At 54.2% G+C, this 27,465-nt stretch overlaps 1 protein-coding gene across 7 annotated transcripts; it reads left to right on the plus strand.

The window, feature by feature from the left end:
- Window positions 1–145: 145 nt before the first annotated feature.
- On the plus strand, window positions 146–19,028 carry KCTD15 (potassium channel tetramerization domain containing 15). Of its 7 annotated transcripts, XM_063614110.1 has the most exons (9): window positions 146–313; window positions 1,571–1,698; window positions 1,979–2,074; window positions 3,743–3,835; window positions 4,462–4,637; window positions 10,198–10,342; window positions 12,212–12,400; window positions 14,530–14,835; window positions 16,066–19,028. In XM_063614110.1, the coding sequence occupies exons 4-9, from the start codon at window positions 3,770–3,772 to the stop codon at window positions 16,222–16,224; spliced, it is 1,041 nt and encodes a 346-aa protein (XP_063470180.1). In that variant the 5' UTR covers window positions 146–313; window positions 1,571–1,698; window positions 1,979–2,074; window positions 3,743–3,769; the 3' UTR covers window positions 16,225–19,028. The 7 variants fall into 7 exon arrangements, with proteins under 7 accessions (XP_063470180.1, XP_063470178.1, XP_063470181.1 ...); XM_063614108.1 differs by lacking the exon at window positions 1,571–1,698 and having other exon boundaries at window positions 1,976–2,074; XM_063614111.1 differs by lacking the exon at window positions 1,571–1,698.
- The last annotated feature ends 8,437 nt before the right edge of the window (window positions 19,029–27,465 follow it).

The following is a 27,465-nucleotide window of genomic DNA, read 5'->3' on the forward strand; positions in this document are numbered from 1 at the left end:
GGCAGCCGGAGAGCGGCGCGAAGCGGAGGCGGCGGCGGCGGAGGCGGCGGCCGCGAAGAGGGGAGGAGGCGAGGGGAGGGTGGGGAGGGGAGGCCCCGGCGCGCCGCGCCGCGAGGGGCCGCGCGAAGCGGGGGCCGGGGCGGGAGGGGTGGGTGGGGGGAGGGTTGGGGGCGAGAGAGAAAGTAACTCCAGGACGAGACCGGAGCGACCCGCACAGCGAGCATAGGCGGCGAAGCTGCGCCCGGCGCCCGAGACCGGCGGCTGCGGGGGGCGGGGGCTGCGCCCGAGCCCGATCTGCCGCTCCGGCTCCGAGGTAAGCCGAGCGCGGGCGGCCGCTGCTCAGAGCCGCGCACCCCTGCCCCGAAGTGGCTGCGATACCGAGAAAGTCGCCCGGCCAGGGTCCGGACCTGGGCGGGGGCGGCCGCTTTGTCCCTCTGCTGGGCGGCGGGGGCTGGCGGCGCGGGGGCGCCCAGCACAAAGGCCTGGTGCGAGAGTGGGGTTGCCCACGTGGGCTGGTCTTGGCCGCGGGTGGACCCTCCCCACGCGAGCGGGCTCGGAGCTTCCTGCCGCGCGGTGTGTGTGTGTGTGTGTGTGTGTGTGTGTGTGCGCGCGCGCGCGCAGGTCCCCGCACTCTGGCCCCTGTTCTGGGCCAAGCGCCCTGCAGAGCCGGCGAGTTTCCGGGGTCAGAAACGGGCTCACGCAACTGGGGCTTCGGGGTGCACAAGGCCCGGCTTGGCGCCCAAAATCAGAGAAAGAAAGTCTCCAGCGGGACAGATGTGGGTCCTCTGACGCCCACCCCACGAGTCCGAAACCTGGCAGGAGGGGCTGTCGCGCTGGTGGTGGTCCCGGGCGCGCAGGGTTTGGGGCTGGGAGAGGGGCCGCAATGAGACGGGATCGCCGCCTGCAGATCCGGTTCCCCGCTGCCCGCCCGCACCCCCTGACCTGGACGCGCGCACCGGGCACACACTCGCAAACACAGCCGGGGGCGGACCCCGCCGCTGCAGCGCCTTTCTGTCTTCCCGGCGACCCCCACCCTCGACTGCAGAAAGATAAGCTTCAAGTTTTCGCTCCGTATCTCAAATGTGCATGAAGGAATTTAACTGCACGAGTGAATAACAGCATTAGTTTCAATTAATTTTTTTTAATCCCGGCAACAATAAACTTTGAGAACAAAAGCGCTTTTACGTCCTTAATTAGGCGAGCTTCCCATCTGTGGTCTCCAAGTGTCTGCCTCTTGATTTAACTTTGTCCCCGCCCCGCCTCCGCCGCAACCCCTCCCGGCCCAGCCCGGCGCTTCGGGTGCCGTGGCCACCCCGCCCCGCGGCGCCTCCAGCCTTGGCCCAGCCGTCTCCCGTCCCCCTAAGTTCACACCAGCCGGCTGGATCCGCGGCGGAGGCGGGGTGAGGGGGGAGGCTGGCGCGCACCAGGTGGCCCGCCTGCCTCTCCGGGGCCACCCCTGGGACAATTGTGCAGGCCCCCGGGACTTTCGCCCCGGGCCAGCGCCCTGAGTGCAGAGCCGAAGGGAGCTCGAGAGGCGCCTTCTGTTTACCTTTTATGGTTAAAATAACAGCTTAGCAAAGAAGCGACTTCACGAAGAAGCGATTTAGTGAAATCGTCTCAAGCTGCCGCAGCTCAGCCAGTTTAATCACCCCCAGAGAGCCGAACAACTGCGAGCGCAATGGGACACAAAATCATTTTGTGTGTAAATGAGCGTGGCATTCTGCTCACTTCTCTCTGCTCGGGCGGGCGGGGCTCGGCGGCGGGCGGGCGGGGACCCGGGTCTCCCGCCGCAGCTGGAGAAGCGAGTCACTACTGGGCCAGTTTGGAAACCTGTGGGCCCTCCCGACCGCTATCGCTGAGTCCCCTGCAACAGGCGGGCCAGGGCGCACTGGGGCTGGGTGGTGGATTTGATGCTGGTGCTGGTGGAATGAACTTGTATCTCTCACTGCACCCACTTTTGTGCTTCTGACTTAAGCAGTGGTCTCGGACAGAGGGTCGTGGTCCTGCACGGATGCGCTTGTTGGGGGAAACCTTGGAGATTCACGGCAAGGCGTAAAGCCTGGGGCTTCCAGCGGTAAGTTTCTGGTTTGCCATGAGCATCAGGTTGTGCTTGGGAGGGAAAAGGGGCTAAGAACAGGGTGGAGCGGCTTCTGTGATGGAGGCTTGGTGTTCATGTCACTTTGGAATAGTGTCCTGGTGTTGGGGAAAACATCTTGCAGTCCGCTTTGATAGAATTTCAGCCAGAATTCCTTCCTGTTCAGTTTATCCTCAGCGCGTCTTCGCTTCTGACTCCTCCCCCAGCGGAGCCTCCTAGGGCAGGATAATCCATTCCTGAGGTCTGTTTTGGTTCTCAGAACTCCTTGAGCTAAGTGACCTGGTTTTGTTTTTTTAAACTTCTGGAACTCAGGAATGCCAAAAGCAGTGGATTCTGAGTCTACAGGCCCCAGTGAGGGTATATATTAAACATCACTATCTGCCCATTGCAACCTCCCACCCCAGTTTTATGTCAGGAAACTTGCCAGGGCACTCAAGGAGAGCAACCTTGCTTACATTTGCAGGATTTGATCCTCATTGGATTAAAATTGGATATTGAATTTCAAGGCACAGATTTTGATCCCAGAGTTTTAATGGGAAAAAGCAATCCCATGGGTCCCAAGAATTTCAAGTGGTTGCTCTTTTAAAGGTTAAACCTTCGAGAGACGTCCAGGGTAGGTGGTAGGTGGTAGACGTCCAGGGTAGGAAGCCAGTGTCTGTGGATGTGTGAAGGGAGGTGACTATTCACGTGCAAATCTCCTCCTTCCTCCCTTTTGAGACAGCTGTAAATCAGTGAACAGGGCTGCAGAATCCTGCCCCTCCTGCATAGGGCCTGCAAAGTGCCCCGGGTGTGGCTTCCAGGGACGGAGGGACAATCTTATTTCAGGTGGCTACGGCACAGAGGAGAGTTACTGAGTGCCTCTGGGGAGGAGCAGTAGAAAGGGTCCATTGGCTGATCTGCTTGCTCTCTGCTTCCTCCTGGCCATCTCCTGATGCCTCAGGGGTATGTGATCCTGAGGGGTCTGGAATGCATTAGGCATAGACAACAACACTCTGGGAGTCTGGGGAGAAACTGTGAGGTGCAGGCTAGGCAAACAAAGACAGGTTTTCTCTGCTATTGGGAGCCACAGAGAAGAGGTGGCTTCCCAAGTGGCTTGCCCTCATCCGTGTGCCTGGACTTCTGCTGAAAGGCTTCCCTGTGTCTGGCCAGATGCAAGCTGTATCTTATCACCATGGGGATGGTATTAAGAGAGGTCCTAGGTTCCCTGGCCCATGGAGGGTGAGGGGTGCTTTCTGAGCCTTGGTCCACAAGGCTGTTGCAAGAGGAGACACGCTTGGTGACATGGCTTGAAACGAAAGTACCAGGAAAATCTGATTTGTTCTGAAACATTTTGGGGCAGTAATGGTGAGCATATGTTTCAGTGCTGTCATTAGCCGAATTAGCAGACATGGAGCTGCCCAGAAAACACATGTGTGAGTGTGACTGTGTGTGTGTGCATGTGTGTGTGTGTCATCTGCTACAGCCTGGAGGCCTGCTTTGGGGTATGGAGACAGAGAGATAGTGGCGGTGGAGTCAATCAGGGAGGGCTGCATGGACCTCGCAGGGTCTCAGAGAGCATGCAGAAAGGATGATTCTAAATGTCTTTGACCCCATGGTAGATGACTATGAGGAATAAGCCTTCTCTGGTTTTGTCGATGCCTCCCGCAGATACTCTGGGCAGGGATGGAAGCCTAGATGCCTCACCGCAAGGAGCGGCCGAGCGGGTCCTCACTTCACACACACGGCAGCACCGGCACCGCGGTGAGCCTGCAGGGTGGGCTGGGTCCCTGCCGGGGGTTCCCTCTTTCCTTTCTTCCCCAGCACCTGTTCACTGGCCGCCCTTCCTTGGGGCCATGACACTCAAGGTGGCTGTTGACTGGCTGTAGGATTATGTATTTTTGAAACAAAAACGCTCTTAATTTGATAGGAAATTTACTACATGTATAAAACTCAACGCCTTAGGTGCTGAGGAAGTCACTAATTTAGAGGTGTCTCGTTACTGAGACAAACTTGCAAAAAACCCCTGAATCCCAATTCACAAATTGGTGATTCGTTTGTCAGGGGATATTTCACATCTAACACATAAGCCCACGACCTTTAATTAGAATTTTGCAGTTTGTTTTATGCCCCTGGAGGCTGACACCTTGAAAAATTTTTTTTCTTGGTTTCTTATTGCTAATAAGCATCTTTCTTTTTCCCTCTGGTACTTTGAAGAAAATGATGCAAATACACTTAATTACAGTGGTGGCCATAATTTGTCAGCTGAATATGTGATCAGGCACCGGCAGAAGTGATCTGATTAGATCTGTGATCACACTCTCAATAAAAGGGAGTGCATGGCCGTGTTGTGGAGAAACTCTTGTGTTCCGCTTTGTTTCCATCTCTAGGAGGGAGGAAACATGTCCCGGCTGTCTCTCACCCGGTCGCCTGTGTCTCCCCTGGCTGCCCAGGGCATCCCCCTGCCAGCCCAGCTCACCAAGTCCAATGCACCTGTGCACATCGATGTGGGTGGCCACATGTACACCAGCAGCCTGGCGACGCTCACCAAGTACCCTGACTCCAGGTAAGAGTAAGCTCCTTGAAACATCAGTCATGTGTGGGTCAGGGCAGCATCTGTAATCTGCTGCCTGGGGGGTGGGGTCTCTCCCCCCTGTCACTCCACCCACCAGGGTCTCCAGGGTGCACAAGCTGACACAGCCTGAGGGAGCTAGGGTTGGGGAGTCCAAGTCTGCCTGTTGAAAGCTGCTATGCATAGAGGCTTGTGACCCTGACTTGATGGCATTGGTGCAAGGTGGAGCTCCTGACCCACCTGCAGGGGACTAAGACTTATTCAGAGCCAGCTCCGCCTGAGCCTGCTGGCTGCGGGCAGGGGAGTCTCACGTACCTTCAAGTCTCAGGTGCAGCGGGCTGGGGAGTCTCACGTACCTTCAAGGTTCCTCTGGAGCGAGACTTAGGCCTGGCCTCTGCAGGGGGTCATTTGTGAGTGATCCTGAGTAGGTAAGTCTTGGGGGTATGGGGGTGGGTATTTAATTCTATTTACTATTCCACCCCTGGGAAATTCACAAGGGGAGGGAGGAGGAGCTGCGGTGAGCTGCAGTATGCCATCTTTGTCATTTTCGGTGGCCACTGCTGGGCCCTAGAGGCTAGCAGCCGGCTCCAAGGGAGCTGGTGTTGCAGTGACTAGCTAGGAATGAACCACATACCTCATCAGTGGATAAAGGGTCTCTGGCCAGGACCCTGGTTGGGGGCTCACAGGCACCCTCCATGCTGCTGAACTTACAGGCTGCCCAGGCCCTTGGGCCTGCGAGAGGTGCGGGGTGCTGGGTGCTGCCAACTCTCCTGCTCTTCCCTGCAGGGTGTTTCTCTCCTGGGTGAGGGACCTGCTTTGCCCGTTGGCACGGCAGCAGGGCTGACCCGAGTGGGGTGGGTCTCTGAGCAGCTTGCTCAGCCGAGGATGTTTGCTCCTGGCACAGAGGCAGCCATCGCTCCCCTGGGGCTGCTGAAGGCTGAGCATGGGAGGGCCAAGGCTTCGGGCATCACCCCTGTGTTATGCATTTAAAATAACAGGAGGAGTTAATTAATCCCCCAGATACTGAGGGATCATCTCTGGGGAGCATACACGGCAGGCTGCATTGTCACCGGTGTGGTTCCTCACAGCAGGGAGGATGGTAGTGCGTGGAGGTGGCTTTCCCAGCCTGTTGGGGCTGCAGGGGAGCCTGTGCAGGGGCAGGCGTGGTCCCTTGAGGAGGAAAAACTGGAAATGGGTACAGTGTCTAGTCCCAAATTCGGAGAGTCTAGGGTACAGATGGTGACTGGTGTTCCAGTACCCCAGGTGGACAGAGACTCAGCCTGGGGCCCTGGGGCCTTGGGGCTTGTGGGGTGGGGACAAGAGCCATGGGGCCAGGTCAGCAGTGTGGGCCTGTGTGCTCACTCACAGAGCCCTGTCTAGGATGGGAGATCGATTCTGCTTATTTAATTTCCATTTTGCGGCATTTCCGAGTTGTTTGAGATAGATCATCCCTTAATCGGTTGACGACGTTTGCGAGTGAAATTCATAAAACCTTTGCCCACAACCCTCTCTGAAGAGTGTTTCCCGAAATCCGAGAGTTGCCTGTCTGAAGTAATCACAGCCCAGGCCTTGGGGGAGGCAGGTGGGAGAGGCTTCTCATTCTGAGCTCTTGGCTGCTGCCTGGGAGCAGGAGGGCAGAGGGCCATCTCCCCCCCTCCCAGCCCCACTGTGCTGCTCACCCATTGCTCTGTTCTGTGGTGTGGGATGTGCTCTCATGGGGAGCTAGGGCCCCTGTGGCCCTGTAATCTGGCACTTGGGACCCTCCTGGTGTGCCCAAGGGGTGGCAGTCTATGTTCGTTTTTCCCCAGGCCTGGGGCTCAAGGTGAATCTGTTGTTCTGCCTGGATGGCCTCTGGCTGCTGTGGGGGCGCTCTGCAGGCCTGAAGCTTTGGACTAGAGGCCAGGGATGGCGTGACCTATAGGACAATCGGGTCGGGAGGCCAGGGGGGCCTGAGAAGTGGGTCAGGCAGCTGTGCTGGCAAGAGCCCCTCAGATCTCTCTTGTCCTTCTTGTAGTGGATTATTATAATATAAGCACTGTTTTCCACCATTTCTGGAAAAAATCAATCTCACCTAGTGTCACTGATCTATGAGACACCTAGAGATGGAGGACTAAGAGTGCTAAGGTCCTCAAGGGGTTTCTGGATGGTGATGATGACCTGCCCTAGGCAGCATTGTAAAAGCTGGGACCTCCACCCTCAGCTCCCCTGGGAACTCTGCCTGGGCTTCTGGATCTCGGCAGTTGGGGTGGCCTGGGTGCTGGAGAGCCTCTTGCTGGGTGCCTCCTCTGGTCTGCCTAGGAGCAGTCACTGGTATTCACCCGAGACAGCCGAGCGCAGCCGGGGCTGGGAGTGGACTCCCTGGGCCGGCCACCTTGCTGGTGTCCTGCCTGCTTGACCCCCGTTAGCTGCCACCATCATAACCACACTGTGACATCCATCCTGACTATGGGAAGCATCAAATGAAGATGTCCAGGAGCTCCAGAACTCTTAAAACCTGGTGCCTGAATCAGCCAGGAAATTGGAGCCAGAGCTTAAAAAAAAAAAAAGGAAATAAGCAAGAAGACGAAGGCCATCCTGATGCTCCCCCTTGTGCACACAGCTCGGGTGGTTGGAGGCATCTTTTCTGCCCCTGAGGGTCCCAGCTGCTGCAGCATGAACTGGCCACCTATTTCCATGGAGGACTTCGGAAGCTGGCCCCTCAAACCCTGCAGCCTCTCTCAGAGGGTGGCCTGGGCCGTTTTCCACAGGGAACGTGGAGCCCCTGACAGAACTGGGAACTCATACCTGCAGGGCTGAGAATGGCTGGGGGCTCCTCCGTGGTGATTATCCTCACCTTTCCTCAACCTGCTCATGTCCTTGGCAGCCTCAGACGCCAAGGGCATGAAAGGCCTCTGTCCTGGGGAGGCCATACAGCTGCCGCTTGATCCAGGAGCCGATACTGAACCATGGAAAGATCTAGAATCAGCCTGTCCTGAAATAAGGCAGATGGAAAACCTTCTAAGCTTGGACCAATGAGACAACCTAGAACTCATCCAGCCCTGGAATGTGGGTGCATCAGGAGTCTTCTAGACCAACAGGACCAGCTAGAGCCTCAGCCAGACCTGACGTCAGAAGGGTTGGGAACTCAGCCAAGCCTAGAATGCTGCCTGCTTACGTGGACTTTGGAGCTCTGCTGGGAAGGGTGGGGAGAGTTCCCAGGGAGGCCAAGGGTTTGGAGCTGCTGACTCACCTTGGATGTGGCTCTTCCCACCGGTGCCACACGTGGACCTCAGCCACCTGCCAACCGCTGCCCATGGTATCTGGCAGCCTGGGCCAGACCCATCTGTCTCCAGGAATGCTGGGTGGCCCTCACTGTGACATCTGGATGTCCACGCTCTGCTAGACCAGGTCTTAGGGCCTTTGTAACTGGAGCCAGCTGTGGAACCCACAGCCTTTCCAGCAGGGGCTGTGACCTGCAGTGCCATTGTCACCAGGCCTAGGGGGTTGACAGGGCTCATCGGCCTTTGGAGCTCTGAGATGAGTTGTATTTGGGTGGCTGCAGCTCTGGTTCCACAGACTCGGGCTCACAGCAGACTCTGACCTCCCCATGCCCATCCACGAGCAGCCTTGCCCTTTTCTTTCTTTCTTTTAAGCAACAGCATTTGTCTTTCTTGACCAGGCTGGAGTACATGGTGTGATCTCTGCTCATTGCAACCTCAAACTCATGGACTCCAGTGATCCTCCCACCTCAGCCTCCCAAGTGGACTACAAGTGCATACCACCATACCCAGCTAATTTTTAAATTTTTTGTAGAAATGGGGTCTTGCTGTGTTGCCCAGACTGGTCTCAAACCCCTGGCCTCAAGCAATCCTCCACCTTAGCTTCCCAAAGTGCTGGGATTACAGGTGTGAGCCACAGTGCCCAGCTAAACTGTGCCCTTTATTCTACCCTGCTAGGACAGAAACCTGCACCATGTTCCCAGAGACTCCATACCCAGGCAGACCATCATGGCTGATGCATTGAGTGTGCTGGGCCATCAGAGCATAGGATGGTGTGGACGGGAGGCCCTGAGGGCAGACTTGGGGGCTCTGACCCCCTCAGCTCCTGCCCAGCTAGTGTGTCCTGGGTGCAAGTGGCAATGGGGCAGGGCCCTGGAGGCGGCTGACTTGGAGTGGACAGAGGAGTGGGCTGCTGTTGGAACAGGGGGCATCCCTGCAGGAGTCCCTGCTGGTGCAGGCAGAGAGTGAGGGGCTTAGGCTCCAGCTTGTGTGCAGGCCGGGCTGGGAAGCCTAGGTCCCAAGTTGGAGCTACTGTTCTCCCAGCTGTGCAGAGAAGTTGCCACCTTGGCAGGGTCCAGCTGGGCAGGAGTGTGGCCCTGCCTGCTGAAGGATGTGGTGGCGCTGCCTTTGGGGAAATGATGCCAGCCTCCCTCCTGTTCACAAGCCAAGCTCTTAGCTACTCCCACCCCTCTTTAGGGTTCCTAGTTATCCATAGCTCGACCTGGGGTCTGCCAGGGCAGTTGCCAAACCAGAGCCGGCCGCCCTGGGCACTGGGGAGGTGGTATCAGCCCTGGCTCTGAGGCCTGGCTGCTCCTCCCCGGAGTGGACAGGGACAGGCATCGGGGCTCCCCGAGACCCTTCTCCTGGTCTTGCGTTTGTTAGAACCACTGCCCTTCAGAGGACAGGGTACCGGCACCTGCCTTCTCTCCAATCCCCATCCGCCACCACTAGGTGTGGTGTGCATACGCTCTGGCATGTGTGCACATATGTATGCACTGTGGCGCATGTGTGTGCGTGGTTTCTGTGTGCGTACACACTGGCATGTGTGTATGCCTGTGTTGTGGCATGTGTGCAAGTGCCCTGTTGCATGTGTGTACTGTGGCACACTTGCCATCCCTCATGTCTGCCTCTGTTTCTCCCCGTGGGCTCCCTGAGTGAGCGGCAGTAGGGGATTTGTGCCGTCATGTCTCTGGGTGCCTGGTGTTGACAGGTGTGTGTTCTTTCCTGGATGTGTCTGGGTCTGCGTGATAGTGTGTGTTGGGAAGGAAGGGACCATGTGACCCTGTGCCTGTTGCACAGGCCTGTTGTGTCTCACACTCGTTTACATGGGTTGGGTGGGGAGGATGTATGTCCTGGCTGGTTTACTGGGTGTGTGGCTGTTGGCCAGCGTGTTGGATGGTTCATGTGCATTTTCTGGGTAGGTCTGTCTGGCAAGAGTGTGTGCACCAGGCCTGGGACCAGCTGGTTTGTGTGTAGGGGGTAAGGTGCCTGTGTCTTGCTATAGCTTTCCAGGCCTGTAACATAACATGTGTTGGCAGGCTGGTGTGTACAGCTGGGTGTGTCCCTCTCTGGCTGTGACTTGTGGGTGTAGGCAGGATGTGTGGTGTGTCCTGTTAACTGTAGCCTGGCTGCCCCAGGTGTGTGCAGATGTCAGGCCTGGAACAGTTCCAGAGTCACCCATGTCACGTCCCTCGCCCTTCCAGCCATGTGGGCCCTAAGGAGTGGGGGCTGGTTGTGGGAAGACAGGCAGACTTGTCCCCATCCTTCAGACATCCCACCTCACCTGTCTCTCCCAGAATAAGCCGCCTCTTCAATGGCACTGAACCCATCGTCCTGGACAGTTTGAAGCAACATTATTTCATTGACCGGGATGGGGAGATTTTCCGCTATGTCCTGAGCTTCCTGCGGACGTCCAAGCTGCTGCTCCCAGATGACTTTAAGGTAAGTCTGTGGCTGGCGGCCCCCCTGCGCTGCCTGTGTGATGGCATTACACGGGGGACGCTGTGACTTAATAAATGGACCCCTGGTTGTCATGGTAACCATAAAAAGTTAAACGATGAAGCCGAGGGCTAAATCAGTTTTTCCAAACTAATTTTGTTTTCTCATGTTTTTAGCTTATTTATCAGGGTATATAACAACAATTAAGCTGCGGAACGTACCCCAGCTGAACGTTTGTCGTGTTTAAGGATGGGCGCCTGCCAGCGTTATAGTAGTTAGAGGTTCATAAATCTGTTCCATCAGTTGGGTGCAGTGGCTCATGCCTGTCATCCCAGCACTTTGGGAGGCCAAGGTGGGTGGATCACTTGAGGTCAGGAGTTCGAGACCAACTTGGCCAACTTGTTGAAACTCCATCTCTACTAAAAATACAAAAATTAGGCCGGGCGTGGTGGCTCACACCTGTAATCCCAGCACTTTGGGAGGCTGAGGCGGGTGGATCACGAGGTCAGGAGTTTGAGACCAGCCTGGCCAAGATGGTGAAACACCATCTCTGCTAAAAATAGAAAAATTAGCCAGGCGTGGTGGCAGGCCTGTAATCCCAGCTACTCGGGAGGCTGAGACAGGAGAATCACTTGAACCCAGGAGGCAGAAGTTACAGTGGGCCGAGATTGCGCCACTGCACTCTAGCCTGGGTGACAGAGCAAGACTCCGCCTCAAAAAAAAAGAGAGAAAGAAAAGGACGGCTGTAATTAGACTTCGAAAAGTAAAGAATAAAAAAAAATGAAAAAATTAGCCAGGCATGGTGGCGGGCCCATGTAATACCAGCCACTTGGGAAGCTGAGGCAGGAGAATCTCTTGAACCCGGGAGGTGGAGGCGGAGGTTGCAGTGAGCCGAGATCACATCACTGCACTCCAGCCTGTATGACAGAGCAAGACTCTCTCTCTCAAAAAAAAAAAAAAAAAAAAAAAAAAAAAAAAATCTGTTCTGTGTTGGGCAATTTGCAGGGAGAAAAGCCCTGATGACCGAACAGATACCCTTTAAACAAAAGGTTAACCCCCAGGTCTCAGGGTGAGCCCGTCAGGGCAGGTGACCTGGTTCCCTGGGTCATGCCTCAGTGCTGAGCCCCTCCCACATGTCAGGGACTCTGGGAAGAAGGAAACTCAGGCCTGGGGTACACTGGCATGTATTAATACTAGCAAATGTCTGTCCTTCCTTCCTTCATTCCTTCCTCTATCCAGAGGACCAGTAGCCCTGGGGCCTTGTCTTTCATCCAACTCAGTTACTGGGTGCCAGCCACTGAATTCAGGCTGAAAACAGTGAAACACACACACTAGGACCTGCCCCACAACACTTACACTCCGCAGACAAATACTGAACTTGAATTCCATGTGACCTGGGCTGGGTGGGCTTGAAACAAACGATGTTCATCTGGGTGGTGAAGGCAGAATGGGGCCAAACAGGTGTGAGGGCCTTGGTGCAGGAGGTGGGGGCAGCAGACGGCTTGATGCATTCCAGAACTGGAAAGAAGGTGTCAAGCCTGGAGCCTTATGGACTGGGAGGGGAGGGTCAAGAAAGGAGGGTGCTCTTTGATGTCAGGACCTTGGCGGGTGGCCCAGTGCCTGGCATTTAACTCTGAATGCAGTGGAAGGGGTGTGTGCAGGGGAAGGGCAGTCAGATCTGCAAATTGGGAAGATCTCTCTGGCTGTTGTGTGGGGAAGGAGGCAGGGAGGGGTGGGGGTGGGTGCAGTGAGGCAGTTATGGATGAGGCCCCTTCCCCAGGCCAAGGGAGGCTGGGTGGAGGCTTTGGGTGGACCAGGATGGAGACAGAGAAGATGGAGCAAGGTGGCACATCAGACTTTTGTTTAATACAGGCACAGTGGCTCACTTGGTCATCTCAGCACTTTGGGAGGCCAAGTGGGGAGGATCCTTTGAGGCCTGGAGTTCAAGACCAGCCTGGGCAACATAGCGAGACCCTGTCTATACAATTTTTTTTTTTTTTAATTAAAAAAGGCCGGGCACGGTGGCTCACGCTTGTAATCCTAGCGCTTTGGGAGGCCAAGGTAGGTGGATCACCTGAGGTCAGGAGTTCGAGACCAGCCTGACCAATATGGAAACCCCGTCTCTACTAAAAATACAAAAATGAGCCAGGCGTGGTGGTGTGCACCTGTAGTCCCAGCTACTCGGGAGACTGAGACAGGAGAATTGCTTGAACCCAGGAGGCGGAGGTTGCAGTGAGCTGAGGTCGCACCACTGCACTCCAGCCTGGGCAACAGAGTGAGATTTCGTAAGTAAGTAAGTAAATAAATAAGCAAGCAAGCAAGCTGCAAAAGCACATGGTTATGGTAGTGTAAAGGGCCTCTTGCAGGTGCCCCAGGGCTTGTGGCTTGAATTCTGAGTTGGTAAGTCGAGGCCCGGGGTGGACCAGGCTGTGGGAGTGGGGTTTCTGCCCCTGCACGGGAGAGCTGGTGGCGCATCAGATGGAGAAATTCTGGGCTATGACAAAAGATAGGGTTGTCTGGCATGCAGTTGTCATTTAAAATCTCAGGAGAGTGGCCAGGAGAGGTAGCTCACACCTGTAATCCCAGTGCTTTGGGAGGCCAAGGCAGGAGGATCATTTGATCCCAGGAATTCCAGACCAGCCTGGACCCTGTGTCTACAAATAATTATTATTGTTATTATTATCCTGGCATGATGGCTCATGCCTGTAGTCTCAGCTGCTCGGGAGGCTGTGTCAGGAGGATCCCTTGAGCCTGGGAGTTTAAGGCTGCAGTGAGCTATGATCACATCACTGCACTTCAGTCTGAGCTACAGAATGAGACCCTGTCTAAAAAAAAATAAAATCTCAGGAGCAAGTGAGAGTGGAGAGAACAGAGGCCCAGGATAGAGCCCTGAGGAGCCCTTGCATGGGGCAGGAGAGGCAGGATGGGCCACTGACCAATGACAGGCCCAGAGGTCAGGGTCAGAATCTAGGCCTCCCTCCAGGTGGTTCCAAAAGCCAGGACCAGCAGGTGGAAGGGACTTAGGGTCTGTAGGTCAGGGGGCTGGGCTTCCTTGCCTCTTCCTCAGGTGTGAGTCGTGGGACCTATGGGACCTTGGCCACTCCCAGTGGGGTGGGTATGTGTGAGCGTGTATGGTGTGCATATGTGGCCCAGGGCATGGGGCCAGTATCAGCTCCTGAGGGACAGTCTGTGCAAGCCTGCTCAGCCCAGAAGGGGGCTGCCTGGCAGGGGGCGGGCTTCCCCTCCCTGGACACTTTGTCACACTCTGCCTGTTTGGGCAGGGGCTGGGCCAGGCACTTGGCACATCTAGCATCCTTTGATCCTCACTTTCATTCTCTGAGCTGGTTGTTTATGTCCGTTTTATACATAAGGGAACTGAGGCCGGGCGCAGTGGCTCACGCCTTGGGAGGCCGAGGCAGGTGGATTACATGAGGGCAGGAGTTCAAGACCAGCCTGGCCAACATGGCAAAACCCCATCTCTACTAAAAATATAAAAGTTAGCCGGGTGTGGTGGCAGGCACCTGTAGTCCCAGCTACTTGGGAGGCTGAGGCACGAGAATTGTGGAGTTTGCTGTGAGCCAAAATTGAGCCACTGCACTCCAGCCTGGGTGACAGAGAGAGTCCATCTCAAAAAAAAAAAAGGAACTGAGACTCCCAGTTAGTGAGGTATAGAGGTTTAGAGGTCTCAGGGCAGGTTGATGATGAAGCTGAAAATCTGACCCAGAGGCCTGGCTGGAGAAGAACTTTTTTTGCTTCTGGGTAGGCTGTGAGCCCCTCCAGGATGGGCACAGGCCAGCTCCCTGTGCCCAGCATGATCTCTTCTCTCAGTGGGATTCTAAGGCAGCAGCAGGTCCCCAGGCATAGGCACAGCCTCGTCCTTTAGTGGAGCTTCCGGGTCTTTCCATGGGGAGGCTTCACTGCCCAGTGTCTGGGGCCAGATGGAAGGGCTCAGGGGGGCTGGCACAGGTGCACATCAGCGGCTGCCCTTGGGACAAAGCTAGGTTCTTTGTACTTGCAAACACTCAGTTGCCCCATCTGTACAATGGGTGCAACCGGCCCAGTCCACACAATGCCCTGGGAGTCGCAGTTCCTGCAGAATTGGTTGGAACCTGCAGGCCGCCTCCCCCTCCCCCTTCCCCCACCGCCCCTACCCCGACACCTACATCAACACCCTGTGCACCTTTCCCCAGGACTTCAGCCTGCTGTACGAGGAGGCGCGCTACTATCAGCTCCAGCCCATGGTGCGCGAGCTGGAGCGCTGGCAGCAGGAGCAGGAGCAGCGGCGCCGCAGCCGGGCCTGTGACTGCCTGGTGGTGCGCGTCACACCCGACTTGGGCGAGCGGATCGCACTCAGCGGCGAGAAAGCCCTCATCGAGGAGGTCTTCCCCGAGACGGGAGACGTCATGTGCAACTCCGTCAACGCCGGCTGGAACCAGGACCCCACGCATGTCATACGCTTCCCGCTCAACGGCTACTGCAGGCTCAACTCGGTACAGGTGAGGGCTGCGCGCTGCCCCCTCCCCGCCGCACCCCCGGCGTCCGCGGAGCCCTCCAGGGTCAGAGTGAGCTGGAGGGAGGCGCGATCCCTGAAATGGTGAAGCCCTCCGTGCCATCCTACAAAAAAGGCAACAATGTGTCGATGCATAATTTATGTCCCTCTCATAATTAAATGATGGCGCCTGGGGGATGGACTTAAAAAAATCGATCTGTACTTTTTTTTTTTTCCCAAAAGGATGTTCTATAAAAATGGCCCAGAGTATTTTCAACAAAGCGTGCTTCATATGACACCCAGAGTCTGACTTTGGATTCGAATTAAACCCAGGCAACAGGCGAGGCAGGACAGAGGCTGAGTGGAAAGGTGACCTGGAGCCCCTTCCCTCTCCCTGCTGACCTGGGAGTCGCAGGCACCTACCAGCTGCCAAGAGAATCCCTGGACTGGCTCTTCCTGGATGGGTCCAAGAATTGGACAGCTCAGATGGAGTGAGGGCCTATTTTCCAACAGCTCTTTGCAGACCCAAGAGCTTGGCACATTTCTGGGTTAGGGTGAAATGGGCTTTGCAGGGAAGAGGGCCCCCTGTGCACACATTCCACAGCCTGTCGGTCAGAACTTGCTAGTTGCAGGAGACGAGTGTTACACGCAGTCATCAGACCTCACCCTCACAGAGGCACAAACCCACATAGTTGTGGACGCCTGCAGAGACTCAGATATTGAGAGGACTTCTTTTTCTCCCTCCAGAGCTCCCACGAGCTGATGCACCCCCAGGCTTCAAACCACCTGGAATGCACAGCTCAGGGAAGCCGGTGGATGCCTAGAGGCTGAAGGACAGGGAACTCTTCATTATTGGGGCAGGACTCAGGGAGGACGCTTGGGGCCATGCGTCTGGAGAGAGGGCACAGGTTACACCCTACAGAATAAAGAAGGGACCCAAAGGTTCTTTTTGCCTCCCGGAATCAAGGCCCTGAGGGCAGCAGGATGGTGGCCTGGGTGGGGTCGTCCAACTGGGTTTGGTAACCTGAGGGGTCACTGGGCCTGGCAACTTCCGTCCCTCTGGTAGTGGAACCCAGCACGTGGTTCTGTAGGGACCTTTGTCGGTGAGCGAGACTGAGATCATCACAGGAGAAGGTGCTCTGGCTGGCTGCCCCAGCAGGCACCCACCTGCCTGCCAGGCCAAGCCAGGTGTCCTCTTGCAGCTTGGCCTTGATGACCTCTGTTTCTTCCTGGGCAGGTCCTGGAGCGGCTGTTCCAGAGGGGTTTCAGCGTGGCTGCATCCTGTGGGGGTGGCGTGGACTCCTCCCAGTTCAGCGAGTATGTGCTTTGCCGGGAGGAGCGGCGGCCGCAGCCCACCCCCACCGCTATTCGAATCAAGCAGGAACCCCTGGACTAGGCCCTGCTTCATTGCCCACCTGGCCCCCCCCAGGGACCTGGAAACAGTGCTGGGGAGTTCTGCCTGTGTATACTTGGCCATGGGCATGAGACTGAGGGTGAGGCTGGAGGGTCCAAAGCTGGCCCAGCGAGCACCAGGGCCCCAGGTGTCATGGCAACAGAAGGTAGGATGCTGGAGGCATGCCTGCAGAAGGACTGTTGATGTGACCCAAAGCTGCAGCGGTGGGAACTCGGCTGCCAGCTCTCCCAGCCCCTCAGCTTCCCAGCCTGGCACAGCATCCTCTGAGGCCCCAGGGCCTGTTGGGGCGGGGTCAGAAGAGCCGTCTGCAGCTACTTCAGAGGAGCTGTTTATCCCTCTCCACGCCGGGCAGACTCTGGCGGGTCTCCTAGCGTCCGAGATGGCTTATTTTTCTACAGTATTTAAAATGGATGCAACCCTAACTGCAAAAGTCACAGAGGCCGACAAGGACCAACGCTTCTTTATCTGGTGCTCAGTTCTCAGTCGGACGTGCAGCATGGCTGCAGGGTGGACCAGCTGCCTGGCATTCAGGCCCAGATGCCTGCAGGGCTGGGGCTCTCGGGACTGATGCAGGGATGTGTGCTGCAGGGCTGCTGGGAGGAGAGTGGTGGGGGCCTGAGGGCTGAGTGACTCTGTAACCACCTGAGACCTTCACCTTTGCTGCCGTTGGGGGCTCAGGCTATGCTCCGCGGGTCACCTGACCTCCTGCTGCCTGGGGGCTTCCGGTCCTGTCTGTGTGGACTGGCACCTGGGCTGCTGGAGAAGTCTCCTCCCGTTCGGACCAGCCTCAGGGCTGCACCTTACCTCAGGAATGGGCCCCACCATGAAGGGGCCCATCTGTCAGCAGCGTCTTCTAGGTGCCCAGCTCAGGGAGCCATCCCCAGCTCCAGTTTTCTCATGTGAATATGCACAGAGTTTTAATTAAAGTTGTTACACTAGCCTGCCGATGAGACCCAGACACAGGCAGACCTGGCGCTCTTGACCCCCGATTCCAGTGAGGACTGGCCCTGAGGAGTCCTTGCAGACCTGCTGCCTCCCCCACGACAGGCCCAAAGATGGACCCCCCTGGCCCTGTGACAGCTCCCCAAGTGTTCTCCGGTGGAGAAACTGCAGAGGACTGGTGGGCGGGGCTCCCCAGCCACCACCATCCTGTGTACAATGGCTGTAGACTTGTATATGGCTCCTTTAATATTGTAAAGATGCTGATGTACAATTGTGCGTTTGTGTGAACACATTGCGTTCCCAGTCCATGCCATAAATGATGCTCTCAAGCAAAAGACTGGAGGCTCTGTCCTGTGCAGAAGCAGCAGCCAGACTCCCGCATTCGAAGTTGTGCAGGGAGGTTTGGGGGCGGAACGGATTCCTCCCTTGGATCCTTCAGTTCACATCGAGGAATAACCCGCAGGGGTGGTGGGGGAAGGTCAGTGGCTGGGTCCTGAGCTTGGTGTTATTTATTGCATTTGGGTGCCTGTCCCCTCAGGGCAGCACAGATTCTGAATTCTGATTCACAGCCCCTAGCCAGATGGGAACTGGGAAAGAGACAGAAGGCGTCTGGGTGCTTTTGAACCCTGTCTCAAATGTTTGGGATTTTCTGTCTCACTGTTATTTGGTTGGGGATGATGTCCTCTTTAGACCCCCACGTAATGGTATGAGAAGGTGGCAGGCAGTGGCTCAGGCAGCCAGGGGGGACCAAGTCACGCAGCCAGCGTGAGACCTGCAGTTCACCTAAGCACAGAACGAGATCTCAGTATGCGTCTATGTAAACAGATTCACATAGGCCTCCAATTTCAATGAGACCTTTTACATTTTTTCTCAAAGCCCTTATGTTCTAACCCATGAGAACCATTTTACCTGCCCCTTAAGGGCCACCAGCTTCGACCTGCCTCAGGGGACGGCAGCACAGACCAGCCGCTCCCTGTCCAAGGCTGCAGAGCAGACGCCATCCCACTGTACAATCGAATTTGCTGGACAAACTTGATAGGTTTCTCTGCTTAGCAACGAGCCTATAGTTGGCACATCTGCGTTTTGGCATCTGAGGCTCCCATCTGAGTGGAGGAGAAAGTGTTGTGTTTATTAGCAAGGAAGTCTTGTGAAAACAGCTCACTGCTGTGTGTGTTTATGGATTTTTCTGATATAACAGCCAGCATGGTTACCGAGTGGTAGAGATTCTCGAACATTCTCAAACTCTCTTTTTGGGTAAAGCATTGTGCTAAAAATAAAATTTATTAATAAAGAAGGGGAAAAAGGAGTAACTCTACCTGACTAAATGTTACTCTATTTATTTCTTACTAATTAAGTAAAACCAGGAAGTATGATTTTACATCAACCAGAGAATTTCTGAATTTATAGGGAAATGCTGTGTTCCCATAATGATGCTATAATTCTAATATATCTAGTCCCCATAAACAGTAAGTACAAATTATCATTCCTTTAAAGCATTTTTACACTTCCTGGAATGAGTATATTATAAGCAATCTTTTGTCAAATGCCAGCAGTATAAATGTTACTTCTGCTCTTTGTAAACCTCAAAACTCATTATTCTTGATTATAAGCAACTGGACAGAACCATGCTAAAGCTTCCCAGTTTCCCACCAAACCCCTGCCAGCGAGTGCAGAGAACTCGCAAAGCCACAGCAGGCGGCCTCAGCCACTGTCCCGCTCACAGGGGGCCCGATGCCAGGTCACAACACTAATAATATCTTTCAAAAAATGTGTCTTTTTTTTTTTTTTTAAAGCTACTGCTTGACTGTTCCTTAGAACAAATAAAGGATATTTTATAAATTACAGCTCTAGCCCTTGGTTTGTAATTCACAGAAGCAGCCACAGTCAGGTACTCCAGCATGGGTCCTCAGGAACCACCACTCCCCACACTTGGGACCTGGTGTGGCTACTGAGTAGGACCTTAACATCCCAAATCCCAAATCCCAAAGCTTCCTGATTTGAAGACCCACCAGAGAGCAGCAGTGTTGTCTCTAGGCTTTCAGTGCACATGCTGTTGGCAGATCTAGGGGGGACAGTGGTTCAGGCATGCCCTCCCTTTACCTCTCCAGACCCCCAAGCCTGGACTCAAGTGTTCAGGCTGTGATGAGCATGTTGCACTATGTTGGTATTGCATATGTATATATCTGTGAACCAAACCACTAACATTTAAAAGAAGGAAAGTGGGCGGGTCACAGTGACTCATGCCTGTAATCCCAACACTTTGGGAGGCTGAGGCGGGAGGATTGCTCGAGCACGGGAGTTCAAAACAAGCCTGGGCAATTTGGTGAGACCCCATCTCTACAAAAGAATTTAAAAATAAGCCACGCATGGTGGCGTGTGCCTATAGTCCCAGCTACTCAGGAGGCTGAGGTGGGAGGATCACTTGAGTTCAGGAGGTTGAGGCTGCAGTGAACCATGTTCACACCACTGCACTCCAGCCTAGGCAACAGAGCAAGCCCCTGTCTCAAAATAAATAAAATTAAAAAGAGAAAGCACAGCTGGGTGTGGTGGCTCACACCTGTAATGCCAGCAGTTTGGGGCCGAGGCGGGTGGATCCCCTGAGGTCATGAGTTCAAGACCAGCCTGGCTAACATGGTGAAACCCTGTCTCTACTAAAAATACAAAAAAAAAAAAAATTAGCCGGGCGTGGTGTCATGTGCCTGTAGTCCCAGCTACTCGGGAGGCTGGGGCACGAGAATCGCTTGAACCCGGGAGACAGAGGTCGCAGTGAGCTGAGATCGCACCACTGCACTCCAGCCTGGGGACAGAGCGAGACTCCATCTAAAGAAAAAAGGGAAGCACAGATGTGAGAAATGGGGAAACTATATCCATTGAGCCACTGACCAAGATAATATTTAACTTGACTAAGCCTAGCAGAGCCTGCCCACTTGCCCTCCCTGGAGGCCAACCCACATTCTTGGGGGAATGCTGTCTGCCAAGATGGCTGCATCCCATCAAGCCCTGCCTTCCCTCCTGATTCTCCAGAGACAGGAAAATGGCTGCACTGGCCCTGGAAGATACTCAGTTTCTCCTAAGTAGATGACAAGGTGGAAAATACAAAAATGGGAAACTGCCAGGGGATATTCAGTTGGAGGCAGGAAATCTGCCTCAGTTCAAAACAATAGGGAGGTCTAGACAGAGGGACAACTGATGGCCAGAGAAGGCAGCCGCTGGCCTGGATGGAGTCTGACATCTGGGCTGATGTACCTGTTGTAGGAAGTAGGATGTCACAGTTTGATGGCCATCTCAAGGGGGGTAGGCAATGTGTTTAGCCACAAGGCTCAAGTCAGCCAAGTAATACTGGTCTTGTCACATGTGTGACGAGAATGTGGGTGGCTCTCTTTGCTCAACCCCGCCCAAAGGAGGAGTTTCCTTGTAGAGAGAGGGCTTGCCCTCACCTGGAGATCAGGGGCTGGCAGCCGTCTTATCTCTGATGGGAGATTTGATGTGGAGTTACCTGCACTGAAGAGTCTGGGTCACTGTATAGGGTAAAAGCCCACATCGTTAACTGCCACAAATTTTAAAATTTTCTACAAATGGATATGCTTAGAGTGAATGGTAAGAATAGGGTCAGGTGCAGTGGCACACACCTGTAATCCCAGCACTTTGGGAGGCTGAGGTGGGTGGATCATTTTAGGTCAGGAGTTCGAGACCAGCCTGGCCAACATGGTGAAACCCTGTCTCTACTAAAAACACAAAAATTAGCCAGGCATGGTGGCGCGTGCCTGTAGATCCAGCTACTCGGGAGCCTGAGGCAGGAGAATCGCTTGAACCTGGGAGGCAGAGGTTGCAGTGAGCCGAGGTCTCACCACTGCACTCCAGCCTGGGTGACAGAGTGAGACTCCTTCTCAAAAAACAGAAAAAAAAAATGATAAGAATAGAAAGATGATGTTAATGCATATGTGTCAAAAGCAGCTCCTGCCTTTATTAGTGAGAGGTTTCTCATTAGATCAAATGAAGTTTCTTGTCAGTATCCAGAGAAACCTACAAAGGCATCACAAAGATAAAGCTCTAATGTCCAACATAAAGCCCGAGACAAAAGATGGTCTAGGGCACCTGCTTGGAGGAAGGTCTGTCCAGGAACAACTGTATTTAGGTTAAACTGCTAAATTCACCAACTAGAGCAGAGAAGCACAGAAACATTCCCTCCAGAACCCCTTTCCATTAAGAGTTCACTCCTGTCACCACATTCTAGGCAGCCCCGATGTTCTCTGGAGGACCGATGAGGTAAGGTAATGCTTTGTGGACCAAGAGAAAGAAAAAAGTGTTGGTGACAGCTAAGGACAGCTTCCTGCCAGCACCAAGACTAGCGCTGATGTTCTCTTAGAAGCACCAGAGTTTTCTAAGGTGACCCAAGTGGAACACAACCCCAGGGAAGGTTGAAGGTCAGAAAAGAAGAGCGTGTCCGTGCTCTTTCTGGATCTCACAACCAGCGAGTTCTCACAGCCATGGCCTCTGTAAGCCCAGGTGAGCTTTCATTGGAAGGGAAACCCCAGCCCCAGAGAAGCCTACCCTGCTGCATCCCACGCTAATCCCTGGATCTGGTTCAGGAGCTCTTTTCCTGCAAGCCGCAAAGCTGGACAAGCAGACCCCTGCAGGGCCCATGGTGAGCTCTACAGACCTAGGAGCTGCAGGCAGAGTTGGGGGCTCGTTCCTGGGGAGGGACCCACCCCTGAGGTTGTGCATCCAGGCATGACTGCCTGTTGGTAGCTGTTTACCCACAGGGAAAGAGAACCTTCTGTGTTTTTATCTCCACCCCCAGTGGAAGGATATGTTGAGTAGAGTTTTGCTTTTTGAGGAAAAGTCATGATTTGGAAAGGGGCGCTGATGTATCTGTTGAGACTTTGGACATTGATTATCAAAGGATCCCTGCTTCCCTGCAAAGATCCTTATCTTCCCAACCACCCAAGAGCACCGTTCATTGGTGGCCAGCATGTGCCAAGCACTGCAGGTGCTTGGGAGGGCAAGATAGCTCATGAGGCTTGGAGCAGACATTTGTTTATGCACAGGAATTGTTTACTTTTTTTCTTCTCCTTTTTTTTTTTTTTTTTGTGAGACAGGGTCTCACTCCATTGCCCAGGCTGGAGTGCAGTGGTGCAATCTTGGCTTACTGCAACCTCTACCTCCTGGGTTCAAGCGATTCTTGTGCCTCAGTCTCCTGAGTAGCTGGGATTACAGGTGTGCAGAACCACGCCCGGCTAATTACTGTATTTTTAGTAGAGGTGGGGTTTTGCCATGTTAGCCAGGCTGGTCTTGAACTCCTGGCCTCAAGTGATTCTCCCACGTTGGCCTCCCAAAGTGCTGGGATTACAGGTGTGAGCCATTGCGCCTGGCCAGGAATTGTTTACTTTCAGTTGTGTACTTGAGGCTGTGTAAATTTATTAGGAAGACAGACCACATTGCAGTTTTCCACTTTGTCATGACACTGAACATGGATTATCCCAAATGCATTGATTTGCATGTAGAGAGAACCACCTCTCAGACCTCAAGACTAGCCTCTCCATAGCAAAGGAAGCTTCTGTGAAATTCTAATGAGAGACCCAGAGAAAGAGGCAGGCACACTCCCGGGGACACACAAAGGAGAGGGGTTAGGGGTCAGCTGCATTTGGGGTTTTGTCTTTATTTCCGTTACACAGAACAGCCAGTACCGACAGCGCCCAGGCCCCAGAGGACAATGCTGTTCCTGGACCCGGAGTCATGGCGGTGGAATAAGAGCTAGGTCATCAGGGCCCCCTCCTAGGATCCTTCTTAACACAGAAATCACAAACCAGGCCAAAGTCTTAAAAAGCAGAGCCTGGGAGGGGCAGGGACGCCCAAGCTACTCTGGGGCCCGGGAGGACGCCCGCCCTGCCCGCGCGAGAACCCAGGCCGCGCATCCCTGGCTGGACGGCGCCACCAGCCGTAGCTGGGCCGGGCCTGCTGCTCGAAGCCCGTGTCTAGGATGTCACCAGAGCTTCCTTTTCTGTGTCCTGGACCCGGTTCGGGGCCCCCGAGGAAGCTGCGGTTTGGGGTGAGCCGATTGCACCGGCAGGGCAGGGCTGCTGCTCCGGGGGCTGACGCGGGCCACGCCCTCCTGGACGCGGACACACCCCCATTTCCCCGGGCCCACAGAGCCACGCCTGGCCCTGCAGCCAAACAGCGGGAAGGCAGATTGGTACGAGTAGGTACAAGGTACTGGAATTCTCGCCCTGTTGCCACACACTGCACGGAGCATAATTGGAGGAGGTTGTGCAACTGCCCGGGAAGCCGGTGCGCGCAGCGAGGGCTCTCTCCAAGTCCCCATCACAGGCCTCCGGGGAGCCTCGGGACAGAGCCTGACGCCACCTTCGGGTGACACCGATGGCCTCGCTCTGGCAGAGAAGTAGTGTGGTTCTGCCGAGAACTGGGGAGCCCGGGTCCCTGCAGGGCCAAGGGGAGGGAGGGCTGGCGGAAGGGGCCGCGCCTACAGCCCCAGGTGGCAGCAGCGGCGGTGGCGGCCCCGACTGGCAGAGCCTAAGGAGAACAGGGCCTATCCCCAAGGGCCCCGGGCTGGACGCAGACCAGACCCCACGGGGGTGGGCTGGGAGGCGCCGGCCGGAGGCCGGAGGCTGACAGTCCCTTTCCTATCCTGTGGGTCTATTGTGGGCCCGCGGAGCCCCCATGGGTGGGTCCATCCCCGGGCCCAGTGAGTCACTTCCCCAGGCCCCGGAGGCCTTCGTGGAAGGTGCCTCCCTTTCCGGCAAAGCATGCTTTGTTCTCCTGCTGGCTTTGCTTCTCAATCCTCTCTGAGCTGCAACCTTGAGGGTTTTAGGGGCACCAAACTCCCAGGCGCACAGAGGTGGGCTTGGGTGCCACCTGGAGAGCGGGCTGCAGAAGGCTGCAGCTGCATTCTCGCTTCCTCAGTTCCCTGCCCTCTCAAGGCCCAGGCTCTCCCACCTCCCCAGACGTCTGGGGAAACCCCCACTGCCCTGCATAGGTTGTGGTGTGCAGCCTCCGGACTGCAGATCCTGGACGCGCATCAGGAGGGAGAGAGGTTTGGATGCTCTCGCCCTGGCCAGCACCGCTCTGAGCTGCTGAACTGGCCTCAAGGCTTCTCTTGCATCAGGAAGAGGCTTCCGGCACCACCACTGGCACTTCTCCTTTCCCCTCCCTTTAGCCTCCCCCAGTTCCCATGCCCAGGTGGAGGAACCCGTGTAGAAGCCCAGCCCAGGAAGGGAATTCATCAAAGCACCTTCCCACACGGCCTCTAGTTTGCCTCCTCTCCACTCCCACCTTCCAGCCCCAGCCTGGCTAGCCATGTAGGGGGCTCCTGTGCCGAGCAGTGCCCAGCTGCCGGGTGAGTGAGCAGCCCTGCACAGAAGGCAGCTGATTACCGTACACGTTACATGTGTGGAGAGCACCAGCCTTACAGCCTGGCGAGGCTCTTGCTTTGAAGAAATAGAAGACTAATTATTTTATTTATTTATTTATTTATTTATTTTTGAGATGGAGTCTTGCTCTGCCACCCAGGCTGGAGTGCATTGGTGTGATCTCAGCTCACTGCAACCTCCGCCTCCGAGGTTCAAGTGATTCTCCTGCCTCAGTCTCCCAAGTAACTGGGATTACAGGGCCCGCCACCACGCCTAGCTAATTTTTGTGTTTTTAGTATAAGTGCTGCTGAAGTGAGCAGGAATTTTTGTGTTTTTAGTACAGATAGGGTTTCACCATGTTGGCCAGGCTGGTCTTGAACTCCTGAGCTCAAGTGATCCAGCCTCCTTGGCTTCCCAAAGTGCTGAGATTACAGGTGTGAACCACTGCACCCAGCCAGAAGACTAATTTCAAAACAAAAACAAAAGCACCCCTGTATGCACAGATTCTCAAATTGTATTTACAATAGGCAAAGAAAGGAAGGGGGCCCCTTAGTGTCCTAAAAACAGGAGAGATGAAATCGATTATGGAACATCAGTTGATGAAATACATTTATCCTTCCACAAATATCTACTGAGTGTCTACAATCAGCCTGGTTACTGGAGGCCAGGCTCTGAGTCATGAGTGTCCCATGAATCACCAGCTCTCCAAACCCTGACAACTAACACCACCCATTTCCCACCTCCCCCAGGAAGAAACAATATTTAATCGTTTCATTTACACAGAAAAAGAAGGTGCAAGCTCTCTCCCTAAGGAAGAGCCAAAAAGCAGCCTCAACTGGCTCCAGAGCCTGTGCTCCTGGATTAAAAACAGAGATTAATATATTGGTTTCCTCTTGTGGCTATGACAAGTTACCACAAATGTGGCTTAGAAAAATACTATTTCTTTTTCTTTTTCTTTTTGTAGAGACAGGTCTCCCTATGTTGCCCAGGCTGGTCTTGAACTGCTGGACTCAAGCGATCCTCCCACCTTGGCCTCCCAAAGTGCTGGGATAATAGGTGTGAGCCACCATGCCTAGCCCAACACTGATTTTAAGATGATACATTTTCATCTTACAGTTCTAGATGTCAGAAGTCTGACATGGGTCACACTGGGCTAAAATCAAGGTGTCAACAGAGCTGCGCTCCTTTCTGGAGCTCTAGGGGGGAATCTTTCCTTGTCCTTTCCAGCTTCTAGAGGCCACCTGCATTCCGTAGCTTGTGGACCCTTCCTTCATCCCCAAAACCAGCAGTGTAACATCTTTAGATCCCCTCACCCTTGTTTGTCTGGACTCTAGTGATTCCTTGCCCACCCTCCACCCCGCAGATAATCTCCCTATTTTAAGGTCTACTAATTCACCTTAATTCCATTGGCAATCTTAATCCCCTTTGCCACATAACCTAAGATACTCACAGATCCCAGGTTTAGGATGTGGACATATTTGGTGGCATTATTCTGCCTGCTACATCTAGGTAGCAACTTTATCTACTCAAACAATTGTTATTGAACACATGCCCTCTTTCAGGCACTAGGATACAGTAGTGAATGAATACAGAAAAGCCCCAATCTTGTGGAGCTTACACTCCAGTGAAGAGAGATGGACAAGAAACAAAAATAAGGCCGGGTGTGGTGGGTCACACCTATAATCCCAGCATTTTGGGAGGCCTGGGTGGGAGGATCGCTTGAGCCCAGGAGTTTGAGACCAGCCTGGGCAACATAGGGAAACCTCATCTCTCCAAAAAAAAAAAAAAAAAAAATTAGCCAGGTGTGGTAGCAGGCACCTGTGGTATCAGCTAATCCAGAGGCTGAAGTGAGAGGATTGCTTGAGGCTGTTGAAGCTGCAGTGAGCTATGATCATGCCACTGCACTCCAGCCTAGGTGACAGAGCAAGACCCCATCTCAAAAAAGAAAAACAAAAAATAAACAACAAAAATCCAATAACAAAAATAAGTAAAATGTGTCATAGGTTAAATAGTGCTAAAAATAAAGCAAGGAAGGGGAATAGGAGCGTGTGTGTTGCTATTTTGGACAGTGTGCAGGACATCTCCCATTTACCCCGCCCCCTGCCCTGGGCCTGGAAGCTGACATTGTGAACAGCGTGAAGGGGCTCCCTTACCCTCTGGCTTCCTGTTGGGCATGGCTGATGGGAAGCATCTTCAGGAGACTGGAGGGCAGAAGGCAAGTCAGCCTCTCTCATCACTCCTCTAAAGACCTCAGCCCTGGGCCAGGCCCGGTGGCTTATTGCCTATAATCCCAGCACCTTGGGAGGCCAAGGTGGGAGGATTGCTTAAGTCCAGAAGTTGGAGACCATTATGGGCAACATAGCAAGAACCTGTCTCAATTAAAAAAAAAAAAATAAAGAAATATTTTTTAATGGGTATGGTGACATACACCTGTAGTCCCAGCTACTAGGGAGGCTGAGACAGGAGGATCCCTTGAGCCCAGGAGTTTGATGCTGCAGTGAGCTATGATCATGCCACTGCATGCCCACTGCCTGGGCAACAGAGCGAGACCCTGGTTCTAAAAAAAAAAAAAAAAAAGAACATAAATAAAATAAATAAATAACAAAGACTTCAGCCCCTGCCAGAGGCTTTTCTCACACAGCCCACCTGGCTCTGAGAATACCTCTCCATTCTCCCTTTCCAGCCTAGGGATGGTAACTATGGTTGGCTATACTAATCCTGAGAGGACTCATTACCCCTGACTTCTCTATACCCTGCCTTCACCTTTGTAAATACAGGTTGAGTATCCGTCATCTGGAAATGCTTGGGACCAGAAGTGTTTTGGATTTTGCTTTTTTTAAATTTTGGGATATTTGCAAATTTATATGTAATGAGATTTCTTGGGGATAGGACCCAAGTCTAAACACAAAATTTA

Source organism: Symphalangus syndactylus, chromosome 13, assembly GCF_028878055.3.
Source record: "Symphalangus syndactylus isolate Jambi chromosome 13, NHGRI_mSymSyn1-v2.1_pri, whole genome shotgun sequence".
Taxonomy (NCBI): Eukaryota; Metazoa; Chordata; class Mammalia; order Primates; family Hylobatidae; genus Symphalangus; species Symphalangus syndactylus.

Excerpts from the sequence above, each read along its gene's own strand:
- KCTD15 (XM_055237632.2), top strand. Across the intron at positions 14,836-16,065 it reads GCAGGCTCAACTCGGTACAG|GTCCTGGAGCGGCTGTTCCA; the intron begins GTGAGGGCTGCG and ends CTTCCTGGGCAG.